This window comes from Physella acuta, unplaced genomic scaffold (genome assembly GCF_028476545.2).
Source record: "Physella acuta isolate Inbredline_101_S28 unplaced genomic scaffold, ASM2847654v3 ptg000225l, whole genome shotgun sequence".
Lineage (NCBI taxonomy): Eukaryota > Metazoa > Mollusca > Gastropoda > Physidae > Physella > Physella acuta.
This window is the reverse complement of record NW_026731744.1, coordinates 35,005-48,853: the sequence shown is the minus strand read 5'-3', so window position 1 is coordinate 48,853 and position 13,849 is coordinate 35,005. Positions and strand designations below refer to the sequence as shown.

Here is a 13,849-nt window from a genome sequence, read left to right as displayed (position 1 = left end):
GTGTGTGTGGGGGGGGGGGGGGCAACCAGGTGAAGTTTGTCACACAATACAGGTGAGAAAGGGTTCGAGTCGGCGGTAAAGCTCATGGTTGCTAAACCGAAAAGTCTCGAGTTTGAACCCTCTGGCAGATGAGGCTCGTTAGCTGGGGACAGCCACTCTTCTAAGAGAGACAACTCCAATACCAAACTGCTGCCTTGGAGTTTGTTCTTGGTTGGACAAATCCAAAAAAGAAAAGCAGGCTGAAATCGGAGTCAATGGCCTCAATGGCGATAACCAGAAGACGAACAGCAGATAGAACATTTAGTTTGAGTGATTTAAAACCTAGAGATACGCCGACCAAATCCCGAAACTCAACAAACATGACATCCAAGAGCAGCAATACATCTATTGCTATAGATGTATTGTAATGCCCAGAGCAGAGACGTTCTATTTTGTTCCCAATCCCCTTTAACTCTTGTTGGAGTGTTCTGTGGTCGGTATTTCATTGGTTGTTTCCCATAGAAATACCGCGACACTTATAATTAGGCTAAATATCAGAACAACTACCATATGTTTAGCATATCACATGTTTATTTAGGGATGTAGAATCCTCCATGATTTAAAATTAGAATATATTAGTGCTGACCACACTACCCCTCGTATAACGAAGTAATTGGAACAGATGAACTCTACTCCATCTGCACCATGAGTCTTCGGCACAAATAGGAAAAAAATGATGACGTATATATATATATATATATATATATATATATATATATATATATATATATATATATATACGTCTGAAAGCATTGAAGTTGACATCCTAGAACACACTAGAACCCTAGAACCCCAGCTTACACCACTACCACCAGCTGCCCTGTTGCCTACATTATCTAGGCATTCGGCAAGATTTCCTTCGTTTCACCAGCTGGCCAAAGTGGGGCGGGGCGAGTGGGGGGGGGGGGGGGTTGCTCAAACATTGGAGCAGCTGTTTCTTTGGAAAACAAATAACTTCAAATGTCTGACATGAATTGTTCAGCATAGCTCAGCATTATGCAGATCTAAGAGAGTTAATCCCCAGTAATGTTTATAATAATATAGACCCAGTCTGAATCACCACAAGGGAACAATTTTATATCGCATTTGATTGATTTCAAGATACCATCTATCGAGACGTTTGTAAGTGACGTCAGCATCCAAGATTTGACATTGAAGAGACAAATACCTTGGGGTGTAAACAGAAGTGATTTTGACTGTAATGGAGATCAGAACTAGCAAACACTTCCATTCAAAGTCAATTTGGGTTACTGCAAACTACAAACTCGACTGTTACACAATACACAAAGACACACAGATATATATATATATATATATATATATATATATATATATATATATATATATATATATATATATATATATATATATATATATATATATATATATATATGTTTATCTGTGTGTATATATACATATATATATATATATATATATATATATATATATATATATATATATATATATATATATATATATATATATATATATATATATATATATATATATATATATATAATGTCCTATTTCGTACAATGATGGGTCATCAGTTGCACTTGAAAGCCACAGCATGAATCAGATACTCACTCAAAGCTGGGCCTTAAAGCTGGCATTAGTGTGATGGACGGGGGCAATAAACCATAGATAAAGATGGGCGGATCTTTCCCACATTTCTCTTTGATAATTTAAAAATATCAGCTGGCATATCATGCAAGTAGTTCAACACTTGGACAGCAGTCAGCAAGCAAACTGTACAAGAAGTTTCGTACATAAGACAGTAATGACAGCAATGACAGCAGCAAGCAAACTATTCAAATAGTTTCATACATAAGACCACATACAGCCAATAAACAAATCGAAAACCTAATCCTCTTGTCCCATATATTTGTGTGATTTATTTAAAAAATTGGAATATAGTTGAAATCAACAGACAAACAAATACAAGATGTAAACAGTTGAAAACTCGATTAACCACGTGTGGATATATCTGGCTGTTTGAACGGCCACATATGGCCTCATGTTGTAGCAACCACACACACTCTCCACATGTGGTTTATCTAAACATTTGGTTTTTTTTTTTTGTTGTCATCCGCTGGTTTTAGAATATACTAGACTACCCGTTATCTAGTTAGTTAACTTTGGGTTTCGGGGGTCATCCATAAATGACATCACGTCTGTCACTTATCATCACAAAATAACCATATCCCAGATGTATATAAAATAATGAAGGTCTGAAATAGTTTAGTATAGAAACTCATTATTACCTAGATCTAGATAGAGTTATCTAGATTTTACGACTGGTTTGGTTAGGCCGAGATTTTGCCGTACCTCTAGAATCAATGGAAGCCACCATTGTTGTTTTAAAAAGTAAATAAATTAAGTGACGTCACTATTCACTCTAAGTAAAGTCATTGCTCTGAACTTTTATAATTAATATGGTTAATCTACCAATAAATCAATCAATCAATTAATTAACGTCTTTAAATTAATTTGTGATTAACAGTCTGTCTGCAACCAAACGGACAAACAAACAAACCAAAATATAAATATTCAAACATGTAAAAAAAACTTGAGTTTTAGTAGTATATAGAAGATAGATAGATAGATAGATAGCTCCCGATTCTTCGAGTTACAAAATGAATCATCTCAAGCTAAATATTGACCGGGGGGGGGGGTCAGGCCGCTTTAAGCAGAGGCGTAGCGAGGGGGGGGGCGGGGAGGACACACATGTCCCCGGGCGCCAACTTTAGGGGGCGCCAAAATGGGTTGGAAAAATATATTGAAAGGTTGAGGGGAGGGGTGCAAGTCGAAATCTTGAGGGGGGGGGGAGGTTGCAAATCGAAAGTTTGAAGGGGGGGGGGATGCAAATCGAAAGCTTGACGGGGGGGGGGGGGTGCAAATCGAAAGTTTGTCCCCGGGTGCCGGGAAGGGTCGCTACGCCTCTGGCTTTAAGGGCTCAAATCAAAAACTAAGAAAAAGGCAATGAAGTGTTTTATTCCAGAATTCCAGACTAATTTGTTGTCGTGTACCTTGACAGTGGTTTTGTTAAAAAACACCCAAATAGATCAGGTTTGGTGCAATGTGGGCATTGTTTTTCAAAATTCTTTTTAAAACAATTGTGTACTAAGTGTGTGCTAAGTAAATTATTAAAAACAACCACAAATGCTTCTCTTAATTATTATTTTAATGATATAGCTATAATTTTTTTATTCAAAATTGATAATAGATATCCTTAAAATATGATAAAACTTATTTTATTAACCTTTAAAGTTTCAACATCTTTGGAAACTTTTTTTTTCTAAATGAGTTTGGGGATTTTTTGTTTCTACCTCTTATGCTTTATCATTAAAAATTGATAAACTTAGCAATAAAATAGGTAAACTAGTAAATTAGGAAATAATGTATTAAATTAATATTAAATACATCTATATGTATGCATGTATGTATCGGCCAGTTTTAATCTATTATGTAATGATTGATATTTGCCCAAGCATGACAGGCTGCTGTTGACAGAGTTATCAGAAAGTGAAATAAATGGCTGCAGAGATTACATTGATTTTCTTGCTAATCTCCCGACCCTATTTAAGGCAACTAACTGGCAATACGTGACGCAATCAACATTCTACAACATGGAGTCTAAGTTCCTGCTAGCTGTCCTCGTCACTTTCACATGTTTTCACGGTAAGTTGTTGCTGTCCTCGTCACTTTCACATGTTTTCACGGTAAGTTCTTGCTAGCTGTCCTCGTCACTTTCACATGTTTTCACGGTAAGTTCCTGCTGTCCTCGTCACTTTCACATGTTTTTACGATAAGTTCCTGCTAGCTGTCATCGTCACTTTCACATGTTTTCACGGTAAGTTCCTGCTGTCCTCGTCACTTTCACAATTTTTCACGGTAAGTTGTTGCTGTCCTCGTCACGTTCACATGTTTTCAATGTAAGTTCCTCCTGTCCTCGTCACTTTCACATGTTTTCACGGTAAGTTCCTGCTGTCCTCGTCACTTTCACATGTTTTCACGGTAAGTTCCTGCTAGCTGTCCTCGTCACTTTCACATGTTTTCACGGTAAGTTCCCGCTAGCTGTCCTCGTCACTTTCACATGTTTTCACGGTAAGTTCTTGCTGTCCTCGTCACTTTCACATGTTTTCACGGTAAGTTGTTGCTGTCCTCTTCACTTTCACATGTTGTCACGGTAAGTTCTTGCTAGCTGTCCTCGTCACTTTCACAATTTTTCACGGTAAGTTCATGGTAGCTGTCCTCGTCACTTTCACATGTTTTTACGGTAAGTTCCTGCTGTCCTCGTCACTTTCACATGTTTTCACGGTAGGTTCCTGCTAGCTGTCCTCCCCACTTTCACATGTTTTCACGGTAAGTTGTTGCTGTCCTCGTCACTTTCACATGTTTTTACGGTAAGTTCCTGCTGTCCTCGTCACTTTCACATGTTTTCACGGTAAGTTCCTGCTAGCTGTCCTCGTCACTTTCACAATTTTTCACGGTAAGTTCATGGTAGCTGTCCTCGTCACTTTCACATGTTTTCACGGTAAGTTCTTGCTGTCCTCGTCACTTTCACATGTTTTCACGGTAAGTTGTTGCTGTCCTCTTCACTTTCACATGTTGTCACGGTAAGTTCTTGCTAGCTGTCCTCGTCACTTTCACAATTTTTCACGGTAAGTTCATGGTAGCTGTCCTCGTCACTTTCACATGTTTTCAATGTAAGTTCCTGCTGTCCTCGTCACTTTCACATGTCTTCACGGTAAGTTCATGGTAGCTGTCCTCGTCACTTTCACATGTTTTCAATGTAAGTTCCTGCTGTCCTCGTCACTTTCACAATTTTTCACGGTAAGTTCATGGTAGCTGTCCTCGTCACTTTCACATGTTTTCACGGTAAGTTCATGGTAGCTGTCCTCGTCACTTTCACATGTTTTCACGGTAAGTTCTTGCTGTCCTCGTCACTTTCACATGTTTTCACGGTAAGTTGTTGCTGTCCTCTTCACTTTCACATGTTGTCACGGTAAGTTCTTGCTAGCTGTCCTCGTCACTTTCACAATTTTTCACGGTAAGTTCATGGTAGCTGTCCTCGTCACTTTCACATGTTTTCAATGTAAGTTCCTGCTGTCCTCGTCACTTTCACATGTCTTCACGGTAAGTTCATGGTAGCTGTCCTCGTCACTTTCACATGTTTTCAATGTAAGTTCCTGCTGTCCTCGTCACTTTCACAATTTTTCACGGTAAGTTCATGGTAGCTGTCCTCGTCACTTTCACATGATGGTAGCTGTCCTCGTCACTTTCACATGTTTTCACGGTAAGTTCATGGTAGCTGTCCTCGTCACTTTCACAATTTTTCACGGTAAGTTCATGGTAGCTGTCCTTGCATGTTCCTAAGTTACGTTCCTGCTAGCTGTCTAGCTACGACATGTCACGTGACATGGTCAGTCAGGACAGGTCACGTGACATGGTCAGTCAGGACAGGTCACGTGACATGGCCAGTCAGGACAGGTCACGTGACATTGTCAGTCAGGACAGGTCACATTCAAAGATTATAATGAGCTAACGTCTTTTTACAAGCTTTTATTTAGTTCGCAACGTCTGTTTGTTTGTTTCTTTGATTGTTTTTTGTTCGTGGCAAATATTGTAACTCAGTTTTGACCCACTTCTAATGCAGCGATTTCGTTCAAACTTTCCAGATACGTTCCACTTCGATGACAATACAAGGCAATACATTTTTAAATTTAGTTAGATGTTGAATTACTCATTAAAATTAATTGAACGGTTTCGAAACTAAGGGGAGATAACAACATTAAATCACTCGATAGATTACTATATTCAATAACAGAAGGGGAGATAACTAGCTAGACGCGATCACCCTAACAGTCTGGTGAGCTGTGGTTCACGAGAGTATTTACAATCGTATAACAGTTCGATATAGTGAAGGCTAAGGGGCAGATAATACAGTTTTTCAAACGGTTTGAAACTAAGGGGAGGTAACTATATTTAGGACTTCTGTAATATATGATCACGGACGGCTGCTTTCACGAGGCAGATAAACGTCCTTCAGATACCGCGAGTTGCTGATTGTGTTTTTAGGCAAATATCTTTAGTCGTGTCGACTTCATTAATTAGGAATTGCCAAAATGTACACAGTAAAACAAATATAAAAAACTTTCATAGCAACAACCTTTTAAATGCATAAAAAAAAAAGAAAATAAAACTATTTTTGTTTAGGATTTGGGTAAGAGTTATTTCTCATGTTGATAAGAGTTTATAACCTAATTTGAAATAAGTCTTGTTTTAGTAATTTTAATAGGAATACTGTTTAGGTTGGTTAGATTGATTTTGTGTTCAGATTTAAAAGTTTTAAACTAGAATTAGAGTTGGGTTTGAACTCAATCTCCTTGCCGCAGTTGGTTATAATGAATTGAAAACAATTATTTCATGCACGACCCACTTAAAAAAGAATATCTTTGAATTGTTATGTACAGTATGGGCACTGTATTCTAGTTGTATGTTGGTCTGGTCAGTGGACAGCTAGTGGCCTTAGTGCTATGTCAACTTTTCAGTAAGGACAACATACTCATATTGGTGATATAGGCTGGACTATAGCTTTCTACCGAAGCGAGTCAAAGATCACATAATGTCTTTTAAAAAATACTTTTCAAGACCTTTTAACACTTTATCTAATATCTTAATGTTTTTATCTGAAAGTCTAGACAAACGTTTTAAACTTGGTGCTTTGTTTGTTAACATTCAGACACCCAGAGCAAGCCAGCTTGCGAGGACCTCAACTGTGACCTAACCTGCGGCTCCGGACTAGAGAAAGACACCAACGGCTGCCCTATCTGCAAATGTAAATGTCCGGAGCGTGCTTGTCCACCCGTCAAATGCATGTACGGCTTAAGGCTGGACGCCAACAACTGCCCAACATGCAACTGTAACCCCGCCCCCTGTCCAGACATCAGCAACTGTGTCCTGCTGTGTGAGCAAGGCTACCAGAGAGACGAGAACAACTGCCCTAGATGCGCATGTCTGCCCACCAAGTGCCCGGATGTCAAGTGTGAGTTCACGTGTCCGGCAGGAAATAAGAAGAACAGTCTGGGCTGTGACGTGTGTGAGTGCAAGCCCAACTGCCCAAACTCCGAGTGCAACAAATTGTGTGCGGACAAGAAGAAAAATAAGAGCAAGATCGCCAAATGTGGCTGCATCTGCTACAACTGATCCTCGCGTGTCATTGCATGCACGGATTAAGTTAATCACTTCTATTTACATGTTTACAATGATAATCTAAGAATACAAATGCATGTTTAATGCAACAAATAAACAGGTTAGCCTTGTTCTGCTTCAACTTGTTTATGTTTTTGACTGTTTGATGAGAGTGGTAGTGTAAGTTGTCCTTCATATGCTAAAATCAACAGAAAAAAAGTGTTAAGCTTAGTGTGTTATTTATTAAAGCGGATAAGAGCAGATTATAAAATTTATATTTTGCTATTAATTTGTAATATAAAACATTAAACTGTCAATGTGGCTCTCTTAACTGTGTCTTCCAACTGTCAATGTGGCTCTCTTAACTGAACTGTGTCTTCCAATTGTCAATGTGGCTCTCTTAACTGTGTCTTCCAACTGTCAATGTGGCTCTCTTAACTGTGTCTTCCAACTGTCAATGTGGCTCTCTTAACTGTGTCTTCCAACTGTCAATGTGGCTCTCTTAACTGTGTCTTCCAACTGTCAATGTGGCTCTCTTAACTGTGTCTTCCAACTGTCAATGTGGCTCTCTTAACTGTGTCTTCCAACTGTCAATGTGGCTCTCTTAACTGTGTCTTCCAACTGTCAATGTGGCTCTATTAACTGTGTCTTCCAACTGTCAATTTGGCTCTCTTAACTGTGTCTTCCAACTGTCAATATGGCTCTCTAGCACCAACTGTTAATATGGCTCTCCCAGCTGTCAACGTGGCTCGTACAGGTAATTACGTCATATCTAATTAAAATTTACGGAAATGCCCAAAGACAGGTGGATAGAGGGGAGGGGTGGAGTGGGGAGGATTTGTGATGTATTTATTAAAACGAATGTTTCTGTTGTGATGTGAACTGTAGGTACATGTCGATATATGCCACTTTACCTCCCAAATCTTACTATGCTACAGAAATTGTGTACACTTATTTTCATTCCATAAAAAAACACGTGTCAGTCACGTGTTTAAGCTGGTACAACGATCACGTGACCAACTAAAACAGCGTGTTGACGTCAGACGGCAGGTAAGCAACAACCCGAGGTGTGGTTGTCCCCTGTGGTTGTCCCCTGTTGTTGTTGTCCCCTGAGGTTGTCACCTGAGGTTGTTGTCACCTGTGGTTGTCACCTGTGGTTGTCTTCTGTGGTTGTCCCCTGAGGTTGTCCCCTGTGGTTGTCCCCTGAGGTTGTCACCTGTGGTTGTCCCCTGTGGTTGTCACCTGTGGTTGTTGTCCCCTGTGGTTGTCCCCTGTGGTTGTTGTCCCCTGTGGTTGTCCCCTGTGGTTGTTGTCGCCTGAGGTTGTCCCCTGTGGTTGTCCCCTGTGGTTGTCCAATGTGGTTGTTGTCCCCTGTGGTTGTTGTCACCTGTGGTTGTCAACTGTGATTGTCCCCTGAGGTTGTCCCCTGAGGTTGTCATCTGTGGTTGTCACCTGTGGTTGTCTTCTGTGGTTGTCCCCTGTGGTTGTCATCTGTGGTTGTCACCTGTGGTTGTCCCATGTGGTTGTCCCCTGTGGTTGTTGTCCCCTGAGGTTGTCACCTGTGGTTGTCCCCTGTGGTTGTCCCCTGTGGTTGTCACCTGTGGTTGTCCCCTGTGGTTGTCCCCTGAGGTTGTCCCCTGAGGTTGTCCCCTGAGGTTGTTGTCCCCAAAGGTTGTCCCCTGAGGTTGTCCCATGAGGTTGTCCCCTGTGGTTGTCCCCTGAGGTTGTCCCCTGTGGTTGTCCCCTGTGGTTGTCCCCTGTGGTTGTCCCCTGTGGTTGTCCCCTGAGGTTGTCCCCTGTGGTTGTCCCCTGTTGTTGTTGTCCCCTGAGGTTGTCCCCTGTGGTTGTTGTCCCCTGAGGTTGTCACCTGTGGTTGTCTTCTGTGGTTGTCCCCTGTGGTTGTTGTCCCCTGAGGTTGTCACCTGAGGTTGTCCCCTGTGGTTGTTGTCCCCTGAGGTTGTCACCTGTGGTTGTCTTCTGTGGTTGTCCCCTGTGGTTGTTGTCCCCTGAGGTTGTCCCCTGAGGTTGTCCCCTGAGGTTGTTGTCCCCAAAGGTTGTCGCCTGAGGTTGTCCCCTGAGGTTGTCCCCTGAGGTTGTTGTCCCCTGAGGTTGTCCCCTGAGGTTGTCACCTGAGGTTGTCCCCTGTGGTTGTTGTCCCCTGAGGTTGTCACCTGTGGTTGTCTTCTGTGGTTGTCCCCTGTGGTTGTTGTCACCTGAGGTTGTCCCCTGTGGTTGTTGTCCCCTGAGGTTGTCCCCTGAGGTTGTCCCCTGTGGTTGTTGTCCCCTGAGGTTGTCACCTGTGGTTGTCTTCTGTGGTTGTCCCCTGTGGTTGTTGTCCCCTGAGGTTGTCACCTGAGGTTGTCCCCTGTGGTTGTTGTCCCCTGAGGTTGTCCCCTGAGGTTGTCCCCTGTGGTTGTTGTCCCCTGAGGTTGTCACCTGTGGTTGTCCCCTGAGGTTGTCCCCTGAGGTTGTCTTCTGTGGTTGTCCCCTGTGGTTGTTGTCCCCTGAGGTTGTCCCCTGTGGTTGTTGTCCCCTGAGGTTGTCCCCTGAGGTTGTCCCCTGTGGTTGTTGTCCCCTGAGGTTGTCACCTGTGGTTGTCTTCTGTGGTTGTCCCCTGTGGTTGTTGTCCCCTGAGGTTGTCACCTGAGGTTGTCCCCTGTGGTTGTTGTCCCCTGAGGTTGTCACCTGTGGTTGTCTTCTGTGGTTGTCCCCTGTGGTTGTTGTCCCCTGAGGTTGTCCCCTGAGGTTGTCCCCTGAGGTTGTTGTCCCCAAAGGTTGTCGCCTGAGGTTGTCCCCTGAGGTTGTCCCCTGAGGTTGTTGTCCCCTGAGGTTGTCCCCTGAGGTTGTCACCTGAGGTTGTCCCCTGTGGTTGTTGTCCCCTGAGGTTGTCACCTGTGGTTGTCTTCTGTGGTTGTCCCCTGTGGTTGTTGTCCCCTGAGGTTGTCACCTGAGGTTGTCCCCTGTGGTTGTTGTCCCCTGAGGTTGTCCCCTGAGGTTGTCCCCTGTGGTTGTTGTCCCCTGAGGTTGTCCCCTGAGGTTGTCCCCTGTGGTTGTTGTCCCCTGAGGTTGTCACCTGTGGTTGTCCCCTGAGGTTGTCCCCTGTGGTTGTCCCCTGTGGTTGTTGTCCCCTGAGGTTGTCCCCTGAGGTTGTCCCCTGAGGTTGTCCCCTGAGGTTGTCACCTGTGGTTGTCTTCTGTGGTTGTCCCCTGTGGTTGTTGTCCCCTGTGGTTGTCCCCTGTGGTTGTCCCCTGTGGTTGTTGTCCCCTGTGGTTGTCCCCTGTGGTTGTCCAATGTGGTTGTTGTCCCCTGTGGTTGTTGTCACCTGTGGTTGTCTTCTGTGGTTGTCCCCTGTGGTTGTTGTCCCCTGTGGTTGTCCCCTGTGGTTGTCCCCTGTGGTTGTTGTCCCCTGAGGTTGTCACCTGTGGTTGTCCCCTGTGGTTGTCCCCTGTGGTTGTTGTCCCCTGAGGTTGTCCCCTGAGGTTGTCTTCTGTGGTTGTCCCCTGTGGTTGTTGTCCCCTGAGGTTGTCACCTGAGGTTGTCCCCTGAGGTTGTCCCCTGAGGTTGTCCCCTGAGGTTGTCCCCTGAGGTTGTCACCTGTGGTTGTCTTCTGTGGTTGTCCCCTGTGGTTGTTGTCCCCTGTGGTTGTCCCCTGTGGTTGTCCCCTGTGGTTGTTGTCCCCTGAGGTTGTCACCTGTGGTTGTCCCCTGTGGTTGTCCCCTGTGGTTGTTGTCCCCTGAGGTTGTCACCTGAGGTTGTCCCCTGTGGTTGTCCCCTGAGGTTGTCCCCTGAGGTTGTCACCTGAGGTTGTCCCCTGTGGTTGTCCCCTGTGGTTGTCCCCTGAGGTTGTCCCCTGAGGTTGTCACCTGTGGTTGTCCCCTGAGGTTGTCCCCTGAGGTTGTCCCCTGTGGTTGTCCCCTGTGGTTGTCCCCTTTTGTTGTTGTCACCTGAGGTTGTCCCCTGAGGTTGTTGTCCCCTGAGGTTGTCTCCTGAGGTTGTTGTCACCTGAGGTTGTTGTCCCCTGTGGTTGTCCCCTGAGGTTGTCCCCTGTGGTTGTTGTCCCCTGAGGTTGTCCCCTGAGGTTGTCCCCTGAGGTTGTTGTCCCATGTGGTTGTTGTCCCCTGAGGTTGTCCCCTGAGGTTGTCCCCTGAGGTTGTCCCCTGAGGTTGTTGTCCCCTGAGGTTGTCCCCTGTGGTTGTCCCCTGTGGTTGTCCCCTGTGGTTGTCCCCTGAGGTTGTCCCCTGAGGTTGTCACCTGTGGTTGTCCCCTGTGGTTGTTGTCCCCTGAGGTTGTCCCCTGAGGTTGTCCCCTGAGGTTGTTGTCCCCTGAGGTTGTCCCCTGAGGTTGTCACCTGAGGTTGTCCCCTGAGGTTGTCCCCTGAGGTTGTCCCCTGAGGTTGTCCCATGTGGTTGTCCCATGTGGTTGTTGTCCCCTGAGGTTGTCCCCTGAGGTTGTCCCCTGAGGTTGTTGTCCCATGTGGTTGTTGTCCCCTGAGGTTGTCCCCTGAGGTTGTCCCCTGAGGTTGTCCCCTGAGGTTGTTGTCCCCTGAGGTTGTCCCCTGTGGTTGTCCCCTGTGGTTGTCCCCTGTGGTTGTCCCCTGTGGTTGTCATGTGGGTCAACCCGACACAAACATATTTGTAAACTCACATTAAATAAAAACAAATCCTCTCATGTTAGTTAGTTGTTGATAATTAGTTTCTCATCAACAGTGTGTGTTTAATTTGTCTGCTTTGCTTTTATTTTAAAATTTTGTGGTATTTGTTTATTGTCTCGTTTAATATAATTCATAAAAAAATGTTTAGAAAAGCAAAATTATATTTACACACTCACAAGAGGAAAATAAACCAATTATCTTAAAACGTAATCATCATCATGTTTTCGTGACCAAGATTATACATGGAGCAGGTGAAGCAGAGTTGGGTGGGCTCAGGAGCGAGTGACAGGTCCGACCCGAGCTAGAGATCTTAGGACTAGTGGTCAAGCGCTCTAGCATTCGACCACCCGACCCCTGAAGCAAGTTTATTCTCATCATGAAACACGACAACAAAATGGACACCTAGATTGACGAATTGAATTCATCAGAGTAGAAACTCTGAGATCGATCTCAGAAAGCCCCATTTTGTAATCATTTGTTCTCAGAACTTTGCCGATAAAATCTTTAAATACTTGAATACAATCATACCACGTGACCTAGCTTTGACACATTTATTGACATTTTCGTAATAAAATTTAAAAACAAAAAGCTTATACTTTAGGTTTTTTAATAATTTTGTTTCGTTACCGAAATGTCTATAAACATAAAAAAACAATCCAATAAGACCGACACAATCCTCCATAAAATGTGTTTATAAGCACACTTTAAGAACGCAAACGATTTCTAAATATGATATGAACCATTCGGGACTATTCTAGCCGTCCGTTAAGTTTAGCTTGTTATTTAAAAAATATAAAGTGTCAAAGAAAGAGTTCATTAATAGTTAGCTTTACCACAGATTTTAAAAACAATATCTAAAAAAACAAAAAAACAAATGTAAACACTTCTATTGTAAACGAGTTTAAGGGTAGGAAGAAAAATATAACAGCTGGGATTTTTAAATGTATCAATGATTTCTTAATCGACTAAAAATTTTACTATTATTATTTTAGTATTTGTTGTGTATTTAAAAGCTTGCAAACATTAAACAGTGTATCTGAATTGTAAAAAAAAAAAAAAAAAAACTTAAGTCAAAGGTAAGTCAACCTGAAGCTGTAAGCGCAACTACTACCATATTTATTCTCCCTTGGCCTATGTTTTCTTTAGGCCAGATCAATAGCGTGCAATATTTGCCTATTGTAAAACGGTAGACGGGTCGATTCTTAACATTGTGTGGCTAGCTGATGGTAATCTAATTGCAAATACACAACAATTGCCAAAATATTTTCTCTAACAATGGACGCAGCCGTGAATAGTCTCGATATGGTCTATAAAATAATTTAAATCTAGTGCGATGTTCTTAAAATAAATAGGCTTATAAAAACCTGTTTCATTTTGACGGACTTTATTTGAGATTGAATGTATTTGATGTTTTAGTATTTTCGGTAACTCAACACAGTTTTTAAAAAGGCAAAAACAGTTTGGTTGTTTAAATATTCTATCCCACAAAATGACAACAATCATGGCTGAACTATATATTGTGGTATAATAAACAAATGTATTTAAAAACTGTATTAGAGTACAAATGACTATGAGTTGCTTATGAAGTGGGGTTTTCAGAATATCAATAATGAAGTTCCTGTACAGCCGATCCGTTTGTCCTACAAAAGTGAAACATCGGGCTATAGTTTAGGCTGGATGAAAATAAAAATGTAACCACAAACTTTAAAAAATTAATTCACGCCGCATAAAAAAAAAAAAAAAAACTAACTTTTTCTTTCCATGTCAATAATAATGGTCGGACTCAACTCATCAAACGATGCCGCTTCTATTGGTTCTAGTTTTAAACACAACACATGAACACCAGATCACGTGACTTGTCGAGTAGCTGTTCATGTTCAACACACACACACAACCACACACACACACACACACACACACACACACACAAACGAACACACAAACACAGCTCTTATGAAATTAAGC

At 42.7% G+C, this 13,849-nt stretch overlaps 3 protein-coding genes across 3 annotated transcripts; 1 reads left to right on the top strand and 2 right to left on the bottom strand.

Moving 5' to 3' along the window:
* Positions 1–3,625: 3,625 nt before the first annotated feature.
* On the top strand, positions 3,626–7,367 carry LOC131937980 (antistasin). Its single transcript, XM_059295777.1, has 2 exons — positions 3,626–3,720; positions 6,785–7,367. Exons 1-2 carry the CDS (start codon positions 3,669–3,671, stop codon positions 7,246–7,248), a joined length of 516 nt encoding a protein of 171 aa, XP_059151760.1. The 5' UTR covers positions 3,626–3,668; the 3' UTR covers positions 7,249–7,367.
* A 1,353-nt stretch (positions 7,368–8,720) lies between these two features.
* On the bottom strand, positions 8,721–11,337 carry LOC131937959 (autotransporter adhesin BpaC-like). Its single transcript, XM_059295751.1, has 3 exons — positions 10,980–11,337; positions 9,877–10,623; positions 8,721–9,556 (listed from the first exon to the last, which is right to left on the bottom strand). Exons 1-3 carry the CDS (start codon positions 11,335–11,337, stop codon positions 8,721–8,723), a joined length of 1,941 nt encoding a protein of 646 aa, XP_059151734.1.
* A 143-nt stretch (positions 11,338–11,480) lies between these two features.
* On the bottom strand, positions 11,481–11,840 carry LOC131937923 (circumsporozoite protein-like). The gene has a single exon (XM_059295683.1). The coding sequence runs from the start codon at positions 11,838–11,840 to the stop codon at positions 11,481–11,483; it is 360 nt and encodes a 119-aa protein (XP_059151666.1).
* Positions 11,841–13,849: the final 2,009 nt, after the last annotated feature.